This window comes from Populus nigra, chromosome 1 (genome assembly GCF_951802175.1).
Source record: "Populus nigra chromosome 1, ddPopNigr1.1, whole genome shotgun sequence".
NCBI classification, from domain to species: Eukaryota; Viridiplantae; Streptophyta; class Magnoliopsida; order Malpighiales; family Salicaceae; genus Populus; species Populus nigra.
This window is the reverse complement of record NC_084852.1, coordinates 21,608,655-21,635,950: the sequence shown is the minus strand read 5'-3', so window position 1 is coordinate 21,635,950 and position 27,296 is coordinate 21,608,655. Positions and strand designations below refer to the sequence as shown.

At 33.5% G+C, this 27,296-nt stretch overlaps 3 protein-coding genes across 5 annotated transcripts; 1 reads left to right on the top strand and 2 right to left on the bottom strand.

Moving 5' to 3' along the window:
• Positions 1-2,344: 2,344 nt before the first annotated feature.
• Positions 2,345-5,638, top strand: LOC133704230 (non-specific phospholipase C2-like). The gene is made up of 5 exons (XM_062129010.1): positions 2,345-2,994; positions 3,577-3,964; positions 4,169-4,388; positions 4,965-5,141; positions 5,230-5,638. The coding sequence occupies exons 1-5, from the start codon at positions 2,504-2,506 to the stop codon at positions 5,538-5,540; spliced, it is 1,587 nt and encodes a 528-aa protein (XP_061984994.1). The 5' UTR covers positions 2,345-2,503; the 3' UTR covers positions 5,541-5,638.
• A 343-nt stretch (positions 5,639-5,981) lies between these two features.
• On the bottom strand, positions 5,982-10,332 carry LOC133704240 (hydroxyproline O-arabinosyltransferase PLENTY-like). Of its 3 annotated transcripts, none has more exons than XM_062129020.1 (9): positions 10,133-10,332; positions 9,216-9,853; positions 8,646-8,713; positions 8,330-8,531; positions 7,969-8,066; positions 7,797-7,866; positions 7,637-7,708; positions 7,336-7,449; positions 5,982-6,518 (listed from the first exon to the last, which is right to left on the bottom strand). In XM_062129020.1, the coding sequence occupies exons 2-9, from the start codon at positions 9,618-9,620 to the stop codon at positions 6,447-6,449; spliced, it is 1,101 nt and encodes a 366-aa protein (XP_061985004.1). In that variant the 5' UTR covers positions 9,621-9,853; positions 10,133-10,332; the 3' UTR covers positions 5,982-6,446. The 3 variants fall into 3 exon arrangements, with proteins under 3 accessions (XP_061985004.1, XP_061985018.1, XP_061985010.1); XM_062129034.1 differs by lacking the exon at positions 10,133-10,332 and adding an exon at positions 10,084-10,102; XM_062129026.1 differs by lacking the exon at positions 10,133-10,332 and having other exon boundaries at positions 9,216-10,125.
• A 15,015-nt stretch (positions 10,333-25,347) lies between these two features.
• Positions 25,348-26,256, bottom strand: LOC133675945 (AT-hook motif nuclear-localized protein 17-like). Its single transcript, XM_062097552.1, has one exon. It carries the CDS (start codon positions 26,254-26,256, stop codon positions 25,348-25,350), a length of 909 nt encoding a protein of 302 aa, XP_061953536.1.
• Between the last annotated feature and the right edge of the window lie 1,040 nt (positions 26,257-27,296).

Here is a 27,296-nt window from a genome sequence, read left to right as displayed (position 1 = left end):
GCGCCCAAATTGCAGGAAAAAACGAATCCTCATTTCCATGGCAAGGAGGATGGAGAACAGGCAACAACTAGCATTTTCAATTAGATTATTGCTGGATTAAGAGCGTGTTTGGCAGTGTGGTTGCGGGTGCTTTTCAAATAACTTTTCATGCCAAAATGCATGCCAACAATGTTTTTTCATTTTTTAAAAATCATTTTTGACATCAGCACATCAAAACGATCCAAAACATACAAACCATATTAAATTTTAGCCAAAAAAAAAACAAAAAATTTTTAAATTTTTTGGGAACGCGACCGCAGCCGCGTTCCCAAACGGTGCCTAAGAGTGGTTTTGATTGTTTTTAAAGTGTTTTTTATTTGAATATATATAAAAATAATTTTTTTTTTATTTTTTAAAAATTATTTTTAACATCAGCGGATCAAAATGATCTAAAAATACTAAAAAATATTAATTTAAAATAAAAAAATAAAATATTTTTAATTTTTTTTAAAATACTTTTAAAATTCAAAAACAAACACAAAAATCGATTCACATGATAGATTTGCACATCCTTCTTTCTGAATTATCATAAATTCCAGAGTCCTTTTCCATTTATTTATATAAAAAAGAATATTAAATTCTTTTTCTCTCACAAGGTCTCATATGTCAATGTCAGTAAAACGTTCCAGAGCGGATAACATGTACGCCTTGTATTATTGTGACAAATATCCTAAAAGTGAAGGGACGTTTTAACAGTGTTTTTCCTGCTTACATCTCACTTGGACTCCAGCAGTAAAATTATTAATTTACTCTTCATTCAAATAACAAATGGACTTACTTATAAGAGTATTAAGCTATGTTTGTTTTATATAAGCATTAAAAATACTAAATTGTTGTTGGAAACAAAAAATTATGTCTTTAATCAAATTGTATTATCGGTTTTTTCTATTGTAGATTAAAATTAGATTACTAAAATGCTTCTTGAACCAAAATAATCAAAAGAAAATTATGTCTTTTCTTTTGGTTATTTTGTTATTTTTTTTTATATTTTTCAAAAACATTATTGTATTTTACCATAATAAAATAATATTAGAATTTAAAAAGCGATTGGCGCGGGCGATGCACGCGCCAGCATGTGAGAGACACTCGTGCATTTTGGTTGGCGCCCCCATGGTTAAACTTGACCATTCAACGTGTAATTAAATGCGTTGTCGCGTTCTTTTTCAACTAGTATAGCACGTGTCATCAACGAGTTGGTGGTTTACATTGGCGATCCTTTTTTTTTTCTCTCTTTTTTTTTTCCTGTCATACCTCAAAAATTACTAATTAGTCTTCTTTGTGTTTTTAGTATTTATGATTTAGTCTTTTTTTTTATTTCTGTCGTTGACTCTTTAACAAAAAAATTGTTTTCTTCGATCTTATTCTTTTGTAATATATTAATACTTTTCAATTTAATTTTTATTCTTTTAATTTTTTATTTTCTTTACTTGTCCCTTTTATATAAGTTTTTTTTTTTCAATTTCACCATTCGATCTAAGTTTATTTTGTGTTATTTTTTTTTAATTTGATCCTTATTGTTTTTTGTTGGAGTTATTTTTCTCTTTGAATTAACCCTCCAAACAAAAATTCTTCATTTTTTCATCATTTTACCTTTTGTATAGGTGTTATTTATTTTCGATTTAGTTTTTCAATTTTAGTTTTTCATATATTTCTTTTTTATTTGTTTCTTAATTTTTGGATTTCTCTTTTTTTTTTCCTGTAACTCTTTTATTAAATTTTTATTGGTTTTTAATCTCATATTTTTTAAATCAATTTTATGTCGTGTTATTTTTTTTTCCAATTTTTCCTCTTTCTTTTATTTCCTTTTCCTTTTTTTGTTATTTTTCTTTTCAATTTAACCCTCCAATCAAAAAAATTTAGTTACCCTCTATTTTTTTATTATGATTTTTGCCCTCATTATTTTAATTATTTTTTTTTATTTTAGATATTTTTGTGTAGTTAATTTTTTTTTCCATTATGTCTTTAATATTTGTTGACTTGAACTCATTTTCTTATCTTTTTTATCCAATTTCATGCTCTCATTTTTTTCTCTCAAGGTATCATAATATTTTTTTAAAGTAATTTGTTTGGTTAATATCACTTTTTTTTATTTAATTAAAATAAAATCAATTTATTAATCTCAAGTCAATATTATAACTCAAATTATTAATATTGTTTTTTTTTGAAAAAAAATTCAGACCCGCTCGTGAATAGTTACTACTGGGTACTCTTGGCGTGAAAACACCAACTTTAATGCATCCAGTCAATTTCTATGCCTCACAAGAATCAAAAAGGGAAATATCTTTGTCAAAAGAGGATTGGGCACATGGCAAAAAAGACAAGCAACGCCCACTGCATCTAACTCAACGCAGCAAGCTACCATTAAAGAAGAGCACAATGGCACGGGCTGGATCACAGAAGTTGTCAAAACAGCCATTACCAAAAGCTTCCTCTCCCTTTCTCTCCTCTACTGACTATCTCCAAAATGCAACAAAACATGTCCGCAAAAAGACCACCTCAACTAGCCCCTTCCCTCCTCCTCCTCCTCCTCCTTGTACTCCTCCATGACCAAATCCATGCAAGTCCAATAAAAAGTGTTGTGGTATTAGTGATGGAAAATCGTTCTTTCGATCACATGCTAGGTTGGATGAAGAAAATCAACCCTGAAATCAATGGTGTTGATGGCACTCAATGGAATCCACTGAACATAACGGATCCAAATTCACCAAAATTCTTCTTCAATAACCAAGCTCAGTATGTTGACCCTGATCCTGGCCACTCTTTTCAAGCAATAAGGGAGCAGATATTTGGGTCTGAAGACACGTCCAAGAATCCTCCTCCCATGAACGGCTTTGCTCAACAGGCTTTCTCTATGGACCCATCAGCCAACATGTCCCGGGATGTGATGAACGGATTCGAGCCTGATATGCTAGCTGTGTACAGGGCACTTGTATCGGAATTTGCTGTCTTTGACAGGTACATCCATTCCTTTTTGTCTGTCCAAATTTAACTAAGCTACGTACTAACGATTCCATTTTTCGAACTAAACACTGATTTTCACTCTATCCACAATCATGTAGAATGGATATATAATCCAATAATGTCATGATTAATCTCAGGACTGTACCAATGGCATATTCCAGATGGGATTTAACCATAAGAAAAAGCAGAGAGAAGAAAGATAGCTCAACGGATGATTAATTTTCGTCTCCAAAGCCACCTTCATCTTCTCTTTAGTACACATGCCATGTTGCAGTTAGTAGGAAACCGATTTTTCTTTCTTTCTTTTGTAAAAAAAAGGGAAAGAATTTCTTTTTAATTATAGAAATCTATGTTGCTTAATGGGCCTTTTATCTGTAACCCTCCATAAACTGGAAGGAGAACGTTCCTGTAGCCAGTCTATCTAGTCATCTACATATATAATTTTTGTGAAAAAAAAAAACTGAAAGTATTAAATTAATTTGTCGACTATGAAATACCCACTTAGCTATAATTTTGCAAGTACATGTAAAAGCACATGCAATGTCCAATTGACAACAACCATTCTGGTACTAGCAGGTGGTTTGCTTCGGTTCCATCATCTACACAACCCAACCGGCTATTTGTGCATTCAGGCACATCTGCCGGAGCCACCAGCAACATCCCGGCAATGCTCGCTAAGGGGTACCCTCAAAGAACAATTTTCGAAAACCTTGACGATGCTGGAATATCTTGGGGAATATACTACCAGAACATCCCGGCCACATTGTTTTATAGGAACCTAAGGAAGGTCAAGTACACTTCTAGATTCCATCCTTATGACTCGTCGTTTAAGAAGGATGCGGGAAAAGGCAAGCTTCCTGGTTATGTTGTGATTGAGCAGCGGTACACGGACTTGAAGACAGCCCCTGCCAACGATGATCATCCTTCCCATGATGTTTATCAAGGGCAAATGTTTGTCAAAGAGGTGCTCGCCATTTTTTGTTTTACATATATTTTGGACAGTCATTCACGTGCATGTAGGTGGTTCTATCAGTCTTCTACGTTTTTTTATTTTTACAAGAGCACCGTTGTTGAGATTGTCCGAGTTTTTTTCCTTGAACATATGTCTTCTCCATCCCCCCTACCCTCTCAATCGCAGGAAACATTTTTGTAATTCTGGATATTGCAGGTGTACGAGACACTAAGGGCAAGTCCACAATGGAATGAGACACTGTTAGTAATCACATACGACGAGCATGGTGGGTTCTACGATCACGTGGCTACACCTGTAATTGGGGTCCCTAGTCCGGACGGGATTGTGGGACCAGCGCCTTTTTTTTTCAAGTTTGATAGACTCGGGGTTAGAGTTCCCTCTATCATGGTCTCCCCGTGGATAGAGAAGGGCACCGGTAAGTAGCACATCACTTTCAGAGGGAATTCCGGCATATATAAATATCCAAGAATATTACTTGCTCTGTGAGCATTGATTCATAGCATTATCATATACGATTAAGGGCTAGCTTTTACTTAAATGTCACCCAGCCATACCTTCACGACTAACTGTTAGATTATGTGCAAAATAAACTAGCCTGTTTTACAGAGCTTTTTCATAGAAAAAGAGAAAAAGGTGACCACCTTCCACCTACTTCTTTTTGTGTTTTTCGCACTCGCCCATTGTCAGTGCTTGAAATGAAATCCTCGTGGACGACAACCAGGCTAGCGAAAAAGTGACAAATACCAATTTCTCACTTCCCCTTCTTTTCATCGACCAACGTACGTGTCTTAATGTGAGGAGATTAATTATGTCTGGAGAATCAAGATCTCGTGCGTGATTTTCTCAAATGGAAGGCAAGGAAAATTGTCGATGTATAGCATCATCGTGTAATCATTTTGCTGATAATTGACTGCAGGAGTGTTGATCTATCATGCTGGAAATGAGAAATTAACTAAAAATTGATGGATGTTACTTTGTCATGGTGGTGCAGTTGTCCATGGACCCAATGGGTCACCATTTCCAACGTCAGAATACGAGCACTCATCCATTCCTGCGACGGTGAAGAAGCTCTTCAACATGTCCACTTTCTTGACAAAGAGGGATGAATGGGCGGGTACCTTTGAAGGCATCGTACAGACTCGGACTGAGCCTAGAACTGATTGCCCAGGTTAGCCACCTTAACTCGTTTTCCATGCTTGGAATACGTGAGCTTTTTGCTAACGATTGTTCTTGTTCTCATCCCCTCTCCTGAATAGAGCAACTACCGATTCCAACTCGGATCAGGAAGAGTGAGCCCAATGAAGATGCCAAGCTTACCGAATTTCAGCAGGAGCTACTACAGCTTGCAGCTGTGCTAAAAGGAGAGGATACTTTGACGAGTTACCTTGAAAAGATAGGGAAGGAAATGACAGTCAAGCAAGGGAATGATTACATGGAGGATGCAGTGAAACGATTCTTGGAAGCAGGCCTTCATGCTACGAGGATGGGAGTTGATGAAGAACAAATTGTTCAAATGAGGCCCTCCCTCACTACAAGAACATCCAAACCAACAACCAATCAACCATGATGATCTTTGTTACATGCTCAGCAACATTAGCAATTGTATACACAGAAAAAAAACATAAACAATTGTGAATCAAATAAAGGTTTCTCCATTTCTTGCTATACCGGTACTGTTTTATAATGAAATCAAGCTCAGCAATACTACAAGATCACAGAAACAAAAATCCATTACCCTAATACATCCAGAAACATTTTAATGGATGTCGACAAATTAACAAAACACAATTGCATAGCAATATTCCAGGGCTCATGCATCGAGAGCTAATGCTTGCAGAACAAGAGCTCCATGAAGTTCACTTAAAACATGACAGCATGAGGATTCCGTAGATGAACCACTAGAACTTGCACCTCTACTACAGTCGGGCACACTCTTCTTGTTTAGATATATGCTTTTCGCTATCTCAGAGTAATGTCAGGGGGGAATCAGCAGGAACAAAGGACTACATTAGTGGAAATTAGGGCTTTATTAACTAAAACAACAACAGGAAAGACGACCTCAGTCTACTGAACTGTCTTCAAACAGAAATAGTTGTACAAATGCCAATCAAATTAACCTGCCCGTTGACTTTCAGCCACGGTTAGCACAAGACAACTCACTTCACCATCGTTTCATAAACAGCAAAGAGTACTACAAACTGTGAAAGCAAGAAATTCCCAATTACAGGTCTGAAACATTCAAAATTCAAAACTCAGCACTATTTCAAGTGTAGCAGATATGTGTACAAAAAGAATCCAGAGTCCTTCATGATCAATTCACGTAGTGTCACTAACCAAAGATCCCTCTGTTGTGAAGGCATTCCTATTTTCCTATACCATTCTTCTGTTATCTTGTAGATAGTATGGGTGAATCTCTCACGCAAGAGATTGCATTGAACCAAGGATCAATGAGCTTATGATCCAGATCTCAATCTTAGCCACTGTTTAATGAGTCCCAGCCAGGGATGTTAGCTGTAGCCTCATTAACCATCGTTACAAGTCTCACCTGCAGAGAATCATAATAAATGGATTATTAACTCCATGAGAAAGACACAGAAAAAAATAAGTGCCTTCACTTCCATGGCATACTATCAGAATAAGGTAAAATGACTCATAATCCAGACAGGAATCATTATCTTAACTATCAGTTCCCATGGCATCAGTTACAACAAATAACAGAAAATATCGCAGTACCCTTTACTTCACACCAGACAAGGATACTTGGTCATCAGAGACCAAGAATACTTGAACAACTCAATGCAGGTATGTTTTGGTTTCTTTTCACCTAGGATGCTAAGATCCATGTAATTTGAAATTTGGATGGAGACCAGATAAGGTTTTTGCTCTATACTATAAAACATAGACAGACAGTTTCACATTGCAAGTGATCAAGATGGCCAGCACGCCAAGTTGATATGTACACGTGGTTTCATACAAACTATTGTTTTTATATAAAGAAATTTAATCCATGTATCATGTGAATATTACGGGCATCTTTTCAGGGAAATCATACATGTACAATGCTGTGCCACAGTATCTGCCCTTCATATTCCTTCTCTACAAGGTCTGCCTAAGATGGCAATTCTCTTGATCATCTTCAGTGTATGGGTAAAGCCTAATTGGGTTCTAATTCAAACATACTCCTCAGAAAAGCAAGTTCATTATAGCAAGAAAACAAATTGTACAATAACGCAATGTGTTGTAGTTCCAGGCAGGCTTCATTTTAACATTTTCCCTCTAAGCCCACTTATCAAACATGAATCTTCTGACATTCATATAATATGATTTCCCAAATGGTCTGAAAGATCTAGTTGTGAACATACCACACTTTCAGGAACTCCTGGTGGGGGCAGGGAAAGGTTCTTTGGTGGAGGACCACTGAGATAGGATCTCTTGTCAAACCGCCATTCTCCAATCTTTCCATATGTTAATTCTCCCTGGATAATAACAAATCATAATCAACAAAATAAGAATCAAATATTGGTTGTCTAAGAAACAACTTGTGAACATTTGCAGGAAAAAAACAAAGAAAAATAGAAGGTGAAGAATAACAGTTAAAACATCAAAATCACAAAAGATAATTATAAATATGAGAGAGAGAGAGAGAGAGATCCCTTCTTTTACCTTCATATTGTAGTCGCATCCATAAGTGTAGTGGATAATAAATCTCTTCCCAACTTCCAAATCCCATGGTGGCTGAAACATACATGGATATAGGCAATTCTGAATGAGTGACTTTAAGAAATAGAGAGATACAAGAAGAATTACCATAAACCACAGGTACCTGTAGCATAAAGTCTTCATGGAGTATATGCCGCACACCATGCAATGCTGATGCTACAGCATAGGCATACCTTAGATCAACAAAGATATGTGAGCAACATTGAATATATACCAACCATTCAAGATCTAAATTCATTAGCAAAATAGAAAGAATCCTATCAAACATTACTCACATTTCAAGCACCCAACCAAATGCCTTATCAGTCTCTGGGTCATCTTTCATTCTTAGCGAAACATTCACCCATGTTGGTGAAATTTCCTCCAGCAGTGACTGTAACGATAAAGTGTAGCTCACCAAATGTTAATAAGCAAAACTGTTTAGAGTTAAAGCAAATATCCCATCCCAATGGCTACGACAATAGTGATATTTTGACAAGGACAATGGCATGTCAATGATCAGCACTTCATGTGTTTCCAACTGAAATTTAAATTATATTCCCATAATAATGAGCTCTGATAACTAATATGGAAATGCATAAAATTCTCAGAAGTTCAAATGGTTTAAACAGGCTATAAATGAAATAAAAGGAGTACCTTTTTTATTATTACGGGAGAATTGCCAATTGGATCAACGTCGGTCACAGGACCCTTCTCCTCGGGATAAAACTTTCGAACAATTTTCTCGTGTTCAGTTGGTTTAATATAGAAAAATGGAAACCCTGCTGGATTATCTCCATGTGCCAAGTTAGGCAAAGGATTTGCAAATATGTGGTCAGGTTCTGCCATTAGAATGTATCTGTATCAATCACAAAATGCTTCTGTATCAATCATACAATCACTAAATTTCAGATGTCATACCGAAAGAGCAGGTGTAAAAAGGAAACTGTGAACCATAGCTTTAAAAACTTACTCTTCCTCAATAGTTGCTTTTTCCAGCCATTGCACAAAAGCCCATGGTCTATTTAAGACAATATAGCCCTGGATAGAGCATGAAATGGCTATATGAGCAAATTATGCAATTAACTAATAATTGATAATTTGATAGAAGCAAACCATGAGTATTGACTTCTTTTGTACTAATATTAGGAAGAGCCACAGATTTGGTATGGGAAACACATTAAATGTCTGCATCATTATTGATAGAAATCAATCTAAAACCAAGATGCTTGAGAAATGTCAAGATTTCTCATAGCCCCAGAAATAATTGAGTAAAATGAAAATTGAACCTGTATAATTCATGTTATTGATGAAACACAATACTTGCAGGATCCCTCATCAATTCACTAGGAACACTTTTAAATTAACAAGGTAACAATGTGTAAACGAGCCAAGGAGAAGAATAAAAAATGACTAAGAGGCATTTCCTAAAGCAAATTCAAGGTCACAATAATTTTAACTTTGAAATCAATATGTAACAGAATAAAAGCTGAGAAATAAATATAAGCAACGGCGGCAAAAGCAAAAATAAAAAGATTCTTACCCGATCTAAGCCCTCCGGAAGAGGATCAACAACAAAAGATGGAATCTCGTCCATCAAATGATCACCTTTTCCCGAATGCAACACTCGAGTAAACTTTCCCATGTCTGATCCTGGCATGTTTTTCATCTTCTTATACCAATAATACATAATCCGGCATTGCCATTGACTATAAGGAGCATCAGTAGCCGTAAGGGCAACATGGAATTTCAAATTCGACTTCCCTAATTTCCTCAAATTGGTTGGCATCCGTATTACAGGATCAGGATTCCCTGATCCAGCTCCTGAACTAGAATCCTTATATTGTATTACCAAAGTCAACAAGTTATACATCGCAAAGAAAAATCCTAGTGCCAAAAGCACCAAAAGCAATGGCGACGCTCGCCCCATATTTTTTCTCCCAATCATCTCGAACCCCCAATATACAGAAACTAAATTCCAACTCTCTTCACAATTCACAAAGCCAAACAGAACCTCAATTATGCTATCTACAATAGCATATAAATAGAAACCCAGATATTAACATTTAAACCACTCCAATTCACATCTCCAACACACAATCTCACCAACGAAAACCCCACTATCTTTTCAAAACATCAAATGGTTCGATCATAAAGCTAAATAAAAAGCCCAGAATCAATCTGCATTACAGTAACAATAAAGAAACAAGGAGTCAATAATATAACACAAAACCAACTCAATTTCTCATCATCAAACCAAACTAAAACTTGAAACAGAAAAAAGAAAGAGCACAAATCTTAGTGTCAAGCACGTATAACAGCAATGCAAAAACAAGGCCCAGAAGCAAGAAAACAAATCATTAAAAATGAAAATCCATGCAAGAATCAGAATTCAAGTTCATAAAGACAACCATAAACAAATACACAGATCTGATGAAGGGTCTTTCTTTATCTGTTTACCTGAATAAAGAGAAGGAAAAAACGTAGAATATGGGTTATGTCAACGCTTTGCTAAATGCAAAGTGAATGACGTGGAGAAGGCTCGGTTGACAAGTTGCAAAACTGAGAAAGTGGGAGGAAACTGAATGCTTAATAAATTATTCATTTTTAAGTTAAGAATAACTAAATAAATAGCGGTGTTTTCAATTTTTAATACATATTAATTAGTTATTACAACCTGCAAATATGGGTGTTCTTAGGTGGAGGCTGATGTGGTGGTGATGGCTCGATTTAAGGATGCTGCGACCTTTTGGATTTAAGGATTTTGTTTTTGTTTTTGCTTCTAAACTTGTCCCATTCTTCTCTTAATTTTAATCTTGTTGTACAGCAAACCACGTAAAAGAAGGAGAAATGATTGGAAAAGGACAATCACCTCGCAGCCCGCACACAGATAATGAGTTTTTAGACCATGTTTTATTCTTATCTTTCAACGAAGGGTGAGTGCTTTCATCCTTCCTAAAATAAATAAAAAAGAATACGTGTTTTAAGATTGCAAGTCCATTATACTTTTGCGAGTGCAAATTTAGGCTTTTTTTCTTTTCGCTGTGGAAGATAAAATAAGTTGAAAATTACAAGCCTAAAAGGGCATTTTTTAAAAAAAAATGTTGAAGAGTATTAAAGCGATTGTTATTTATTTAAAGTTTTTTTTTATTAGAAGATGAAATTGCACCTCGACCATACAACTCTTCATTCAATTCTTTCAAAGTCATTGGACCCTTTTCATAGAAGCTCCTCCCTTCATCCACTCAGTCCCAAAAAATAATTAGAATAAATTTAGTCGCGTTTTCATGTTCCAATTAAACACTTTCTTTTTTTGATTATTCTCAAAGGAGAAGAATGTTTTTTTACCAAACATATGCGGATCTAATCATGATCTTATAATACACTCGATATTAAGAAATTGTAAAAAATATAAATTAGATTCTATAGAGCAATTCCGTTTTATTTAATTCAAAGATTGACTAAAAAAAATATTAATAAAGAATAAATTACATAAACGTACATCAAACAAAGACTTATATTTCTATTCAATGATTTAGACTAAGAAATCCTTGCTGAACCTGAGTTTTTTGATACATACAAGTATTTTTGTTGGAATGTTGATACATAACTAATGAAATGTTTACAATATAGCCATTCTCTTATAAAATAATCTTATCCAATATTGGTATAAATTATCTTTCCCTCGTGTTTGACTATAGCAGGAACCCCCGAATCTAGAGCCATGCTAATTGAGAATGTTCAACTGGGAGGTACTCAAATTGGGATAATAATTCCACATTTATTCGAACTAATAAGAGAGAATTTTAGATCAATATACAAAAAAAACTTAATTGTATGAACTAAAAACTTAACATTTCTATTACAAGAATTGAAAACCCTTACATGCATGCACCCCCGAATGTTCTTGGAGAATTTTCAGCTAGACAATTAAAGAATCGAGTTTCATTTCGCAAAGTAATAAACAAAAAAGCTATTGAATAAATGGATTGTTTCTTGGTTCGTTTCGCCATCCTACCCTCATTAAGATTGATTCATCTAGTTGTAACCGATGCACTAGCTTTTCTTTTACAAGATATCCTGGACGCCCCTTTCTTCAAACTTCCAAAAAAAAGATGCATGTAATTACAGATATGATAGCTTTAGGTGCTCCTACTTTAGACGTACATGGACGATACACTCGATACAGAGCCAGCGTGTAGGGATAGGGAGAGGGAGAGGTAAAAAGGCATAACATAGCTTTCAGGGAAACTCCTTAACACAGGAGAATTGGAAATGAAAATACAGATCAAATACCTTCTGAGGCGGTGTTCTCTACATGCAGTACAGAGGGGAAGCGGGAAGAGCCATACAAGCCTTTCTAGTTATCCTATACCTTATATGCTTTGTTCTATAAATGATCTTCCTAGATCTTGATCAGAGAAACATGATTTCAGACAAATTGAAGAAGGAACAGAAGCCTGAATATTTGCTATCAATACCTTGTTGGGTTTGGACAATTTCTTCTTGAGGCCAAATTGTGTAGGAATATACACTAAAAAAAAAAAAAAGGTCATTAGCATCAGATGTTAGCATCAAAATAATTTAGATGCAACTTTAGCAATAAATTAATAACGAATTATATATATATATATATATATATATATATATATATATATATATATATATATAATCATATTAGTAACGAATATACACTACACATTGTGTAGGAATATACACTAGTAAAAATCTGTTACTAATTTGTTGCTAAAGCTGTATCTAATTAATTTTTTAATATTAACGATGAATTTAGCAACGCAAAATCAGATACTAAAAAATAAATTAATATATTAAGAATCAACAATGAATTTGTCGTTCCTAATATGATTGCTAATTAAAAAAGAATTAAATTTTGACTTTTATAAAAAATAATAATTACATGTTAATTATTTATAGGTCCATCTATACCTTGAAAACAAAAGAGAACCTCACACAGGCAAAATTCCTTCATTCTCCGGAAGAACCCATATGTCCCTCTCTATATCTTCTTTAGATCAAACCTAATTAACCCATATCTTTCTTTCTATTCCTTCTCCAGAAACCTATCTCTGTCATGCGTCATTTTTTAAAATCATAATTTGTCATTTTCTTAACTTCTTCTCCAATTAATTTACGCTTCCAAGAATTCCATCTTGCATGGAACAAACATGGTGTGAAAAATTAAGATAACAGGTATAATTAAAAACACATATTCAAGAGATTATGTTTGTAATTTAGAGAGAATATATATTGTCCAGTTTGGATAAACAATGGTTATTAGAATCAAATGAGTAAAGAAATTTGATCCATCCCTGAATTTAAAAAGAAATCAAAATCTGCAAGAAATAATTAGTTACCTGAAACAGATAGTAAATTAAGCATTCATTTTGGAGGTATAGTGTCATTTGTATTATATCGAGCTAGAACGGTGAGGATTGTTTATATTTGTTATAATGCACTTCAAATTTTTATATTTATATTGTCTGATATTTTTTGTTTATTGATAGCAAGAAAAAGCAGGTGGAAAAGAACCTCTATAAGATGATGTGTTTTCGGTGTTGCATCAGAATGCCAAGAAGCCTGAAACCTCCATGGATAACAAGTCTAAAAAAGTTGTTGTAAGTATTTTTTATGTAATTTAATTATTATTTAAAATTAAAATGAATGTATTATTATATTTAATTTTATTGTAAAAAATTACAAAAAGAGATGATTTCAAGATATAGAACTGATCGGGAAAATCATCCTTCATTTGATGGAGCAATTTGGTGTGTGGCTATAGGAGGAGTTACAAATGGTAGAATACATGGTGCACCTGGTATGCTGAAATCTATGGTTAGTATGAGTGCTTCATCACAATCCTATACGATGGAGTCAACACCTCCTAGCTCATCAATTCTGGCATTGACAGAACAAATAAAGGAAAGAGATGGTCATATTTTATCACTACAACAGGAGATGACTTTAATAAAAAAAAAATTTCTTAGTAATAGGGGATACTAAGCTTGGGTGTCAAATATGGACCAAGGCATGTCGACACCTATGGCTTCATCTATGTCGTCACACGTGGCTCCACAGATGACGACACCTATGTATCCCCTGTCTACTCCAGTATATCGACTTAGGCCTTGACCATTATGATGGTCAGCACTGTTTTGGTTCGTTTCCACCCCCACCCCCACCTCCACCCCCACTATCACCTTTATGATAGAACATATTTATTTAATTGTGACTTATCTATTTTGATGTAAGTTTGATTAGATTTAGAAATTTATTGTGAAATTTATTTTTATTTGACTTATTATTTTTGATAAGATAATTTCTAGTATTAATTTATGTTCTTTATATATTTATCTATAATTTTTGAAATAGCCACAAATAATTAAAAAAAATTCAATAAATTGGGAAAAATAATTTAAAAAATTCATGTTTTAAAAAATAGTCATTGGATAAATCAACAACGGATTAGCAACAAAGTTTGCATTGCTAATCAGTAACGGATCAGCAACACAATATCCGTTGCTGATTAGCCATTATCATTCGCAATGAAATATTCGTTGTTGATTTACATATTCAACACCGGAATCTTAGCAACGAATAATTTTTTACTAAGCAAATCATCAATTGATAATCTATTGCTAAAAAATTAGCATTTATTATTTGCATTTGAAATCATATATGAAATTATCTGTAGCTGAGTTTTATCAGCAACAAAATTTAATATTATTTGCAACTACTAGTTAGTTGCAGTTGCTGATAAGCTTTTTTTTAAGTAGCGATGGTTCATTATTTTCTAGAGTAGGGTGTACAATTTGGATTCTGCGTCTTCTAGTGTATTGATAATTCCATTGCGAACTACAGAGCATTTAGTTGCAATGGAATTTGGAATCCCAACTTGGTTATGGTTTCCTCAAGTGATTCCAGGCTACCATTATGCACAACTGAACCGTGAGACACGATTAAAAAATTGGGAATGTATCGAAGAATTCTATAGCTCGGTTGATGGATAGACAACACCACTGTCCTTTGCTTTGCCTTTGCCATTGATGAAAGTAGTTCAATCACCTGAAGAGCTGAAGTGCTGTCTAGGCCTGAAGTTGGCTCATCAAGGAGTAAAATTGGTGTATCATGAATCATGACAACCCCAATTGACACACTCTTTCTTTCTCCACCAGATATACATCTACTCTCTTAATCGCCAACAAAACAATCTGCAACATGGAAAAGGCCAAGCTCATGCATCAAGCTCTCCACCCTCTCTTCTCTCTCTCTTTTGATGATAGGTTGCAGATATTTGATTCAAACGTTAGCTTAACGTGCCCTAATCTAACGCATAATTTATTTTGCTCGCATCCAAATCATAAAAAAATTTGATATTGTTTACAAGAGTTGAACTTGAAGTGAAGATTTGGAGACTTTCAGATCTTGAGTTACATAATTGAAATTGAAATAGTTTGTCAAAATTTCATTTCACCAATCTTCTATCCCATTTCATTAATTTCTGAACTTGGAACCTTCAAATTGGAATTCCAAACTAAACTCATTGGGCTGAGATGTCTTAGTGTGGGGACGCTAGCTGCTGCAACACTTCTGCAGTCCTATCTCGTGAAAGCCACGATCCACATGGTATCTTTTTTACTCATTACTGGGCAAAACTCTAAAACCTCTGTACATGAGGCCAATCTCTACCTTTCTTTTTTAAGATCCCTTTCCACCTTTTCTCCTCTTGAGCCTTTCCAGATTAGTACCAGAATTCCCTTTTATTGCTTATCCTCAATTATATTATATAATTTCCAAGACAGACATTCTTGAGATTATGCACAGTAGACAAACAAAATGGACGAAGTGAGTTGATAGCAACCAACTGGTTGATGTAACAAAATCGAAGCCAAAAGGGAGACAGACCTACTTGCAATTACATTCAACAAATTAAAGCAAACGAAGCTAAGTTATAATCTACTGCAAAGCGAAATCCCAATTATCGCAAAGAAATTTGGTGAAAGCTGAGAACTCTTGGACTGGTAACGTTTTGTTTTCTTTTTTTCAGCGTGTCTCTATCGTGCTAAAGCCCGGGTCCTGAAAGTCTAACAAGAACGAACCACATCATCAGCTAAGCTATATATCAGAGCGCGGTGCCATATTCATGTGGATTACATACACAGATTCCCTAACATGAATGCGGCCCTGAGGATCTGTGATCCCACAGAAATCCATCTCTCGTTAAATTAATTTTTATGATATTTTTAAATTGTTTTGATACGCTAATGTTCATAATAAATTTTAAAAGGATAAAATATATATTATTTTAATATATTTTTTTAAAAAAAACATTTTACAAAGCAATTTAATAATCTCACATTTTAAGAAAAGCAAAGCGGTAGACAGAGAAAAAAACAAAGTGGGGGAAGCAAAGGAAGTGTCTGGTGCGCTGGGAAAATTGTATTTTTCGTAATTTAGGTGGTTCAGTAGCCAAAAGAACAAGTGGTCCTTAGCCCTACAACACGTTCTATTGCCATTTGTCTCATTACACCCTCCACATTGGCTATGGCCTTACTGAAAGGCAAAAAAATCCATTCTCTATTGTTTCCATGATCAGAAGTTAGAGAGTGTACATAAAACAATAACAAAAGGATCGATTTCAATACTACATTTCAAGCTAGAGTAACTTGTTTAAAGAAGAATCTGTTTTTTTTATTAAAAAAAAAGAAGTATTATAAAAAAAAATTGATTTTTTTTATGTTTGTTATGTACTGATGTAGAATAAATTTTAAAAAATAAAAAAATATTATTTTAATATATTTTTAAATAAAAAATATTTTAAATAACATTTAAATAACGGTAATGACAAAACCAACCATACCAGCAACAAATAATTCAATTCCCATGTAAGATCCTTTTGTCAGGAAATCCGTGCATCTTGCAACTTGCAAAACAATTACATTAGTTGCCTCGTAGATACACTACATTGATTTTCTGTAAAACTAGTAGAAAATACGATGTAAGATTTTATTTTAAAAATAAAATCGGTGACCTCAACTTAATTATCTCATTGAAAAGTGATATATATATATATATATATATATATATATATATATATATATATATATATATATATATATAATTTCTCTCATCTATTTGATACATTGAATTCAAATCTATCAATAGGAAGTGGAACATGTTCCTTTAAGAATATCCAAATCCATGATTTAGAATATATGAAAAAAATAAAAAACTAGATTATTAAATTATTTTTATTTTTATTATATGCTAAACTAAATGATATTCTTTCAATAATTTAAATTTAACTAATACGAAAGTATTTCAGTTAATTTTTTTTTATGTTTTGAAATTATACATTTTGAGTTATAGTTATACTATCTTTTTTTTTTTTAGTTTAACGTCGGTGTCTGGGTCAGCTTGCGCGCACCTCGACTAATCTCACGGGCCCTGAAGTTAACGACCATGTAAGCCTCAAGTGGCCATCATATTAGCAACCACATGGCTTGAACCTGAGACCACAGAGAAATCAAATCTTTTAGTCCCAAACTCTTACCATTATACCACCACCTAGATGGTTATAGTTATATCATTTTTATTGAACCACCACCTAGATAGTCTATTTTATACTATCTTACAATTACAAGTACTATGAGATAGATGAAAATAAATTTTACGGCATATTAAATATATCAATCATTAAATACCTTTAACCAGATCATAAGTTTAATTTCCATAGCCTTGAGAACATCCTATGAACGCAAAAGAAATATATATATATATATATATATATATATATATATATATATATATATATATATATATATATATAAAAAGATCAAGGCTCACCATAAAAAATAAAAAAAATAAAAGAAGTCAAATAAATAAAACTCAGTCTCACTCCCTCTCTCAAACAAACATCAAAAAGACCAGTCATGTCTCGCCATAGACGCCAAGCATCTCAAGTCCTACGAACCAGAGATAACCGGAAATGAGCCCTTCGTAGACTCAGGACGGGCAACTGCAGGTGTTCATAGCAATACTCGTGCTTCAAATGGAGCCCACAACTGCAGTTCTCACCAATGAAACATCAAAAAATAATCCTCCCACTACTCAACATCATCAAGATCATGTGAGCCTCTGCCTTCTCTCATTTTCCACCCACTGCAAGGAAGCCTCTGCCCACTGGGAAACCTGCTTTGAACCTGGAGAGCACTTCTGGCTCCGTGTCCAGTAAATTTTGAGACTTGATTTTTTTTGCTTCTTGTGTTATCTCTACTTCTTTCTAGAGTGCTGCTTCATTTTGTACTTTTTCCTTCCCATATTCTTGGTGTTTCTTCTTTTTCGACAAAAGCTTGCCTTGCCTGCTACTTGTAGCTAACTAATGCTTTGTCCAGTTCAATAAAACTTGCTCTATCACTGCTTTGTTCGCTTCAATAAAACTTTCTTTACTGAGATCACCTTATCACACACACACGCACGTATTCATTTCATAAATACAGGTACCTAGGACCCAGCTTCCATCGTTCGTCGCATGGATCGGATGTTCTGATGTGCGACCGAATCCAGTCACGACTTAACTGGAATTATCCATATTCCATTTATGGGTCGAAATCGCTTCCTACGAATGTTCGAATAATGGCATCTCATGATTTTTTTTATAATATTCTTTTTTTTAGTTTAGAAGAGTACTAGATCGGTTAAAATTACATGTTTTATAATAAATCTTTAAATTGATGCATTTCAATTTCATGGACAAATTTCTTGAAAACTAAGGTTGATAAAATTTTATAGTTAAATATGTTAAATTACCACTTAACTTGATTTGCTTGATATCAATTTTTCTCTTTTGTTGCTCGTGAGTATAAAAGAATTTTTATGAGATATGCTTTTGTCTCCTTTAACGTAGCCTCCTTTAAGTTTACTGATGCAAGCAACATTATCTTCAAACAATATTGCGAGACTATCTTCAATGGTTGAAAATCTATATTTTTCTTTTATGAGCTGAATAACTAACTTTAGTCATATACAATCTTGACTTGCTTCATGTATTGCAATAATTTCATAATGATATGATGAAGCAAACACTAATATTTGTTTGATAGATCTTCAAGAAATTGCAATACCTTCATATGTAAATAAATAACTTGTTTTGTAATAATTTGCATCTGAAAATCCAATCAATTATTAATTTAATCTACTATAAAATAATCTCATTTTAGTTGTTCCACAAAGATAGCAAAGTATATGTTTAACCTCATTCCAATGTATTTTTATGGGAGTGAAACTATATCTTACCAATAAATTGACTGCAAAAGCTATATTTGATCTTGTATAATTTGCAAGATACATAAGTGCTATAATAATACTAAGATATGATACTTTTGGACAAAGAATCTCTTTATTCTCTTCTGGCGGCCGAAAATGATCTTTCTTCATATTAAGTGATCGAACAATCATAGGTATACTCAAAGGATGAACATTGTCCATGTCAAAATGCTTTAAGACCTTTTCTGTATGCGTCAATTGATGGATAAATTTTTCATTTGCAAGATGTTCAATTTGTAAACCAAGATAAAATTTTGTCTTTCCAAGATCTTTCATCTCAAATTCATCTTTCAAATAAGTTGTAATTTTTATGAGCTATTCAAGAGTACCAACAAGATTTAAATCATCAACATATATTGCAATAATAGCAAATCTAGATGTGAATTTTTTAAATAAAAATACATGGGCAAATCTTATTATTCTCAAACCCTTTTCTAAAAGAAATTCATTCAGATGATTATACCACATTCAACCAAATTGCTTCAACCAATATAAAATTTTTTATAGTTTAATAGAATAAACACTTTTGGGTTTATCATAAAAGGCTTCAGACATTTTGAATCCTTTAGGGATTTTCATATGGATATCTTTATCTAATGATCCATATAGATATGTTGTAACTACATCCATCAAATGTATATCTAAAGTTTTTTAAACTATTAAACCAATAAAAAATCTGAAAGTGATTGCATCTATAACTGAAGAATAAATTTTTTTATAATCAATGCCAAGTCTTTCTGATAAACCTTGTGCAATAAGTCATATCTTGTATGAAACAATTTCATTGTTCTCATTTTGTTTTCTAACAAAAACCCATTTATATCCAACGGGTATAACACCTTTAGGTGTATGAACTATATGTCCAAATACTTTACTTTTGCAAGTGAGTTTAACTCTGTTTGAATTGTTTTTTTCCATATTGGCCAATCATTTCTATATTGACATTTTTCAACAGTTTATAGTTTAATTTCATCATTACTGCTAGTGATGCCAAAAGCAACCTTAAATAAAAATACGTCATTTATGATAATTTTATTTTGATCCAAAACTCTCGTGTGTGAACATAATTTATGAAGATCTCATTATTTCTAGGTACCTAGATCTCTTCAGGAGGTCCCTCTTTAATAGGATCAATATTGGAAGATGATTTTGACACAATATTTATCATTTGTTTTATGGATGATGAATCTTCAAGAGTATCATTATCCATTTCTTGTAATTTTTATTTTCTAAGATTTTTGTCCTTGGCACTATCAAGTCTTTCGCGCTTCAAGCATGGTATAGATTCATTTGCTACTATGTTGCCTTTTTTTCTTTAGATATTTTAATTCTAGATGGAGCATTTGCAACTAGAATATGATATCTAACCACCCTTTCACTATTGGTAAAAATATCTAGTAATTGATTTACAATATTTTGTAAATGAATTATCTTTTAAACTTCAAGTTCACATTGATTTTTTCTTGGATCAAAATGAGATAAGTTTAGGTTATTCCAAGTAATTTCTTGTCGTGCTTTAGGCACTAACTTTTATTTCCCTAATGATGGGAAAATATTCTCATCAAAATGACAGTCTTCAAAACGTGTCTTAAAAACATCACTAGTTAAATGTTCAAGGAATCTAATAATAGATGAAGAATCAAAATCAATATAAATTTTTATTCTACATTGTGGATCCATTTTAGTCCTTTGTGAGGGCACTATAAGCACATATACCACACAACCAAAAGTTCATAAATAAAATATATTTGCTGGTATACCAAAAACATGCTGTAAAAGAGAATATTTATGGTAAGTACTTGCTTTAATTCTAACCAATGATGCAATATGTAATATAACATGTCCCTAAACAGATGTAAGCAATTTTGATTTCACAAGTAATGGTCTAACAATTAATTGAAGGCGCTTTATAAATAATTCTGCTAAACCATTTTGAGTATGTACATGAGCAACATGATGTTCAATATCAATTCTAATAAAAGTGAAAAAAATTATCAAATGCTTGAGAAGTAAACATACCAAAATTTTCTAATTAAATTTTCTTGATTGAATAATCAGGAAATTGTGCTCGTAGTCTGATAATCTAGGCTATTAATCTAGCAAATACAACATTTCACCTAAAAAATAAACAAACACGTGGCCATTTACTTGATACATCAATTAATACCATAAAATATCTAAAAGTTTTGCATGATGATTGAGTAGATCCACGTATATCTCCTTGAATTCTTTTGAGAAAATACGGTGATTCTATAACAACCTTTGATAGAGATTGTTTGGTAATTAATTTACCTTGAGAACATGCTACCATTGAAACTTTACCTGGTAATTAACTTACATTTATTCTATAAGCCACGTAATATAGGAATTCATGTGGGACAAGATTTTAATATAAATTAAGTAGAGTGATCATGCTGATAACATGTTAAAATAAAAAGAGCAAGTAAGAACATGCATATTCAAAATAAAACTTAAAAGAGAAATTCATATCTTTTTTTGTATATTTTTCTCAATGCTTAGAATACAAGACAAGTAGTCTATTTATACGAGAAGAAAATAAGAACATTAAAGGACACTAGGAAACCCAAGTGTTATAGAAAACCGAGAGACTAAACTCAAGAGTCATGAAGTCTAAGAATAATGTGTGTGTGTATATATATATATATATATATATATATATATATATAACAAAAAAGATGTTCTTCTAATATTCTTAAAAGGTCTCAATGATTTTATTGGATAAAGAAACAAATATGAATGGGAGCACGATAACCCTATAAAAGAAGAAATTAAAAAAGAACAAATATCCAAGTCAACCTAACAAATAGACGACCTAGTCGTGGGACCATGATAACATTGTAAGAAAGCAAATTGAATGAAACAACAAAACTCAAATCTCAAACAACTCATTTTTTAAAGAAAAAATTGAAAAAAAATCAATTTAAAAAAGTAACGGAAAAAAAAATCAATCATGGTAAACCGCTAAACCTGCAATTTGGGACATGAGATCGAGATGATCCCATAGAAAGAAAAGTGAAAAAAAGTACAAAGTTCAATCCCCAACCAACTAAATGTTGAAGGATAAAATTAAAAAAAAAACTAAAAAAAAAACCAAAATCAACCAAAGTTAATCTTCAAAACTTGTGACCCTATTCATTAATTTAGACTAATCCTATAAAAAAATAAACCTGAAAAAAATCACAAAATCAAATCTTCAATCAACAAAACATGAAGTGAAATGAAAATAAAACCAACAAAAAGAGGATGAAAACAAAAAAAAAAAAACGTGGCTACATTATTGTCCAATTAGGGCCCAACACACACCATGTATCATGTACCACGCAACGCACTGCAAACCACATCTCCAATTTGGTCTTCCATCAAGGAAGCATGTGCCTCCATTATTGTACTTTCTTTTTACTCGGCAAATGTTATGAGACTCTCTTAAATGCCATTGCATTGTTGATCGTATAATTTTTTATGCTTTAAAAAATCAGGCTATTTGTTGTGTCAGGTTACAAGAAATTTCTTTTAACAACCAATCACCTACATTTACACTTGTGCTTTGGAAACTTTTTTGTGTTTTTCTTTTCGTTTACATAGTTCATGTGCATGTACTTCACTCATATCCTTTAAATGTCTGTTCTTGCTTTAGACGAAGATTATTAACTTCAGCTCCTATTGCCTTTTCATATTTCTCACAAAACTTTGATCGTTTCGTTGCAGGATGACAGACCAGCAGATGCGTTTGTTCAATAGTAGAGTCAATAGCATCTCTGTCCTCATCTTTGCACAAAAAACTTGGAACCCATCTCTCTCCATTTGCACATATCTTTGTTTCAAACTTTTGTATGGTACTTTATGACTTTTACTTTGTTTTGTGTTGTTCAACAACATACAATCCTATACTTTTGCTATTTTGCTTCGTAGTTTCCTCCACCTTCGCAACATACATTATGAAATCGTATTTCTTGCCTTTGGCTTATAAATTATGCAACTGCTTAGACTGCTATATTTTATGTATTCGTTACTTTGTTAACACACTAAGAGATAGCCAGCGAAGTAGCGCGGACAACTTGTGTTAACTAAACCATGGCCCTCCTCTAGGCCTTAGCTTCACTCTTGTACGTAATAGAAGCAACAAAACTCAACAAAACAAGACTACTTCATTTATATGCACACAGCTCACAACATGGCAACCAAGTTCCAATTCCCAACGCATGAAAAAGCCCGCTTCCAAACTTGTTTGATTTCATGTTTGTTCTTTCTATGACAAGTTATAACACCTTTTGAAAGCAAATCCAGGCATTAAAATAGCAATCTCTGTAAGGTTGTTTAAATATGTTTGACCAAGTGGATAGAAACTCCCAATTGTTACCAGCTTTTTACCTTTCTCTCTACATGACAGCTCGTGAAAATATTTGGCCAATTAGAGATCGACAAAGTCTACAAACCCCAGACTTGCTCACTGCATTTACTGACCCCGCGTGCCCCCTCCTGGCCTAAACCCTCTCAGTTCTTGCATTCACCTTGACCCTTGTTTTCACCACGGTAATAGCAACTTTCATCATTTTTTTTATCAGAGAAATAAAAAAAAAGTTACCTTTCTCTCTGCAGTCCCATTCATGGGGACTCCATGCATGTGTAATAAATAAGAGAGAGAGAGAGAGAGAGAGAGAGAGAGAGGAGAAGGGGGTTAAGGTGGGAAGTGCAGTGATTGTCATGTCTTAAAGCAACAAAGTATGTACCGTTGTGTATTTTGACTGGAATTCGGACTCACTATCTTCATGCTATCTTTCTGAATCAATGCCATAGCATGTAATTCCCACCATATGCTTGATCTTTCCTTTGATTCAGTCCCCATTTATTACAGGGTAGGGACAATGGTTCATGGACCAAGGCAACACGCAGTAGGAAAAATACAAGCAAAACCCACCACGAACCACCATGGAAGAAGAATGTACTCGTGCTTGGCACAGGCATGAAGGAATGTATCTAGCTAACAGCAAGAGATATTTTATGATATCTGTTTTTTAATTTTATCATGTGACATATTACAAAAGTTCATATCAAATGCTATATAATATTAGCAAATAAGTTGCACGCAACTTGATTGAAGTTAGATTTTGGGGTACGAAATCAGAATAGTAGTTTTATTTTATGACTGTTTTTATATTTAATAGGTATTTTTGAAAAAGTTTGATTTTTTTTAAAATTAATAATTTTTTATAATGTTTTTAAATTATTTTAATGTGTTAATATTAAAAATATTTTTTAAAAAATAAAAAAAATATTATTTTAATATATTTTTAAAAAATATATTTAAAAAATCAATCACCATCGTATAAAACTCTTTTAAAAAGGCACATGAACAATGTACATGAATCAGATATTAAGAATCAAGGAAATATTCTCAGCTTTTTTTTTCGAACTTAAAACATTGTCAGCTAACTAGCCTCGAAGTCGTACAGCATTCTATACGCATGCATTTCAGTACATTCATGATAGTTAGGTTATGGTTTGATAAGTCCTAACCAGTTGTAATGTGCAAAGAAGATAGATCAAATGGGTTGTTGACCATGACAAGAAAGAAAAGACGACTCAGTAACGAAAGCCACCAGATCATGATAATAGAAGTACAGTTATCTTCTAGCCTGCAGCACCAGTTAAAGGCTTTGGATAGAGTTTCTTGCTTCCATTCAGGCATATCTGTGTGCTTTAATTGCTTGGGAGAAGGTGAGAAATTGAACCCTTACCAAGGGTATTGGACCCCTGACATTGAATTCCCAAAGATATAATTAATTACGTTGGCGTCAGGTCACTTGTTGCAGAAAACAACATGGTAACAGTAGCCTAAACCGTGACTGGGTTCTGCACCACTGCCAATGCCACCCTCTTTCTTCATCAGGATTTCTAAGAAACCTGGAAACAATCTATGTGAACCGGATCAACTCTTAAGAGAAATGTAAGCATATATACATATACACACACAAACGCCATTAATGAAACAATAAAACCAAACCAAGGAAGGGAAGGGCTCATAACGATATAGAAGATTCATAGATATTATATAAATTAAGGAGGTGTAATCTAAAATTCGCGACAAACATCAGGCAACATAAAATAGAAATACTATTACAAAACTAGCTATCCATAGAAAGACAATTCTATTTTAGTTGCCTTTATCATAGCAATAACATTCTCCAACTAAATTTCACTTTCATAAACATCACCTACTCAATTTTGTAGAACTAAGAAACACATGCTGCAAGTCATCTAACACAATTTTGCACCTAAATGCTTGCCCAGGAAAGTTGAACATTTTATTCCTGCTAATATGATGGACGCGAGGAAGGGCCAGGCCAGTGCACAATATCAGGAGGAGACATCTGGCAATTGACTGGGGTTGGATTAGCCAAGCCATAAACAGTCATGGACATGCCAGTGCTAAAACAAGACTCACTTGCGGTACCACCACCACCAACATTACTAGGTTTAGTCTCTTGATCATCCTTATCGTTCTCACATGGTAGCTTGTGAAACGTAGGGTTCACGAAAGTAGCAGCCACCACCACAACTTGATTTGCAGCTATCACCTTTCCAGCCACTATCCCTCCAAAAACCTGCCCTTGTGCCCCTGCAAGAGATATCCCAAAAGAAGAGCAAGAATACACAGAACCAGGAGAAGAAGAGGAAGAAGCGCATGGTACTTTATTCGATGCAAAAGAACCAACAAAAGAGCCAAACAGTGCAAGCAAGTTAAAGGGTCCATGTAAAGATAGAGAAGGAGCATGAGAAACTGGGTGGCTAAGAGTAACATTAGATACAGACCCATTTGCACTCATTACACTTATGCCCGCATGGTTTCTACGAGCAAAGTTGATTATAGTTTCGATTATATCAGAACCAGCGGAGATCTCGAGGATGACTGGTTTCATGGAGGACTCGCAGTCTTTGGTGATGATAATGGGTGGTTTGGGCCTGTTTTTCGAGCCAGGTGGTCTACCTCGTGGCTTTCTCTGAATCTGAACTGATTGGATTCTGATGTCCTTGTGCTGGTGGTGCTGATCATCAGGAGAGGTATTGTTGCAGGGTCCACCAAACCTTGATGGAGAGTCGGTGGACACAGGAGTGGTGGAGAATGTAGGGACACTTCTTGGGCTATGCTCGGAGGAGGAGTCATCAGAGGTGTGAGACAGTTCTCTTGAGAGAGAGATTGCACCTTCAAAGTGATCAGCCATTTCATGGGGAGGATTTTGTCGAGTGAGAGAGAGAGAAAGAAAATGGAAGAAGCAGGGAAAACACTGTTTCTTTAAGGTTGCTTTTATAGTCAGGGTTTTAAGTTGTGGGTCCCACAATTTTGCAAGTTTCCAGAGGAGAGGCTGGCACATACGATACGAAGGAAGGTAGGTGGGGGACACCTTAGTTTTTAGGGGGGGGGGTCTCTAAAATGATGGGTATCGTATCTGAATTTTGAAGTTGGTCTAGAAATAGAGTGGGGTCAGGGAGTGTACGCCAATCTCTTTTGTGTTTTTTCTTGGGAGTTTGCTTGCTTGGACTTGGCTAGGTTGGGTCCTCCTCAACTCCCTGTTTTGTTAGTTCGCCGTCGGTGATTAGTTCTGTTTTTTAAATTATTTTTTATTTATAAATATATTAAAATAATTTATCTTATTTTTAAAATTTATTTTAATATAGTATATCAAAATAATTTAAAAATATATATATATAAAAAATTAAATTTTAGTAAATTTATGTTTGTAGCGCACTTCAAAACAATAAGGGTGAAACTAATGGGTAAACATGATTCCTATGTAAAATAATATGAGTAAGTGCTCGAGAGTGTATTTGTTTTTGTTTTTGATTTTTTTAAAAGAATTTTATTGATTTTTTTATTTTTTATATGGCACATTAAAACTATAAAGTATTAAAAAATATTAATTAAATGCTTTAATTTAAAAAAAAATTATTTTGATATATTTTCAAGCAAAAAATTATTTTAAAATGTATCTTGCATTCTAATCTTAAACATAAACTTGTAGAATACTTTTTAAAAATATTTTTTACTTGAAAATGTATTAGAATAATTTTTTTTGGTGTATATATATATATATTATTTTTAATATTAATAATTGAAAAGTATTTAAAAATATTAATTTAATGCTTTTTAAATAAAATATACTTTTAAAATGCATAAAAAAATAACATACTTTGAAAATCTCGCTAAATGAGAGGCAAAAAGGAAGGGGCATCGTTGCATCAAATATCAACACTATGTTACAGG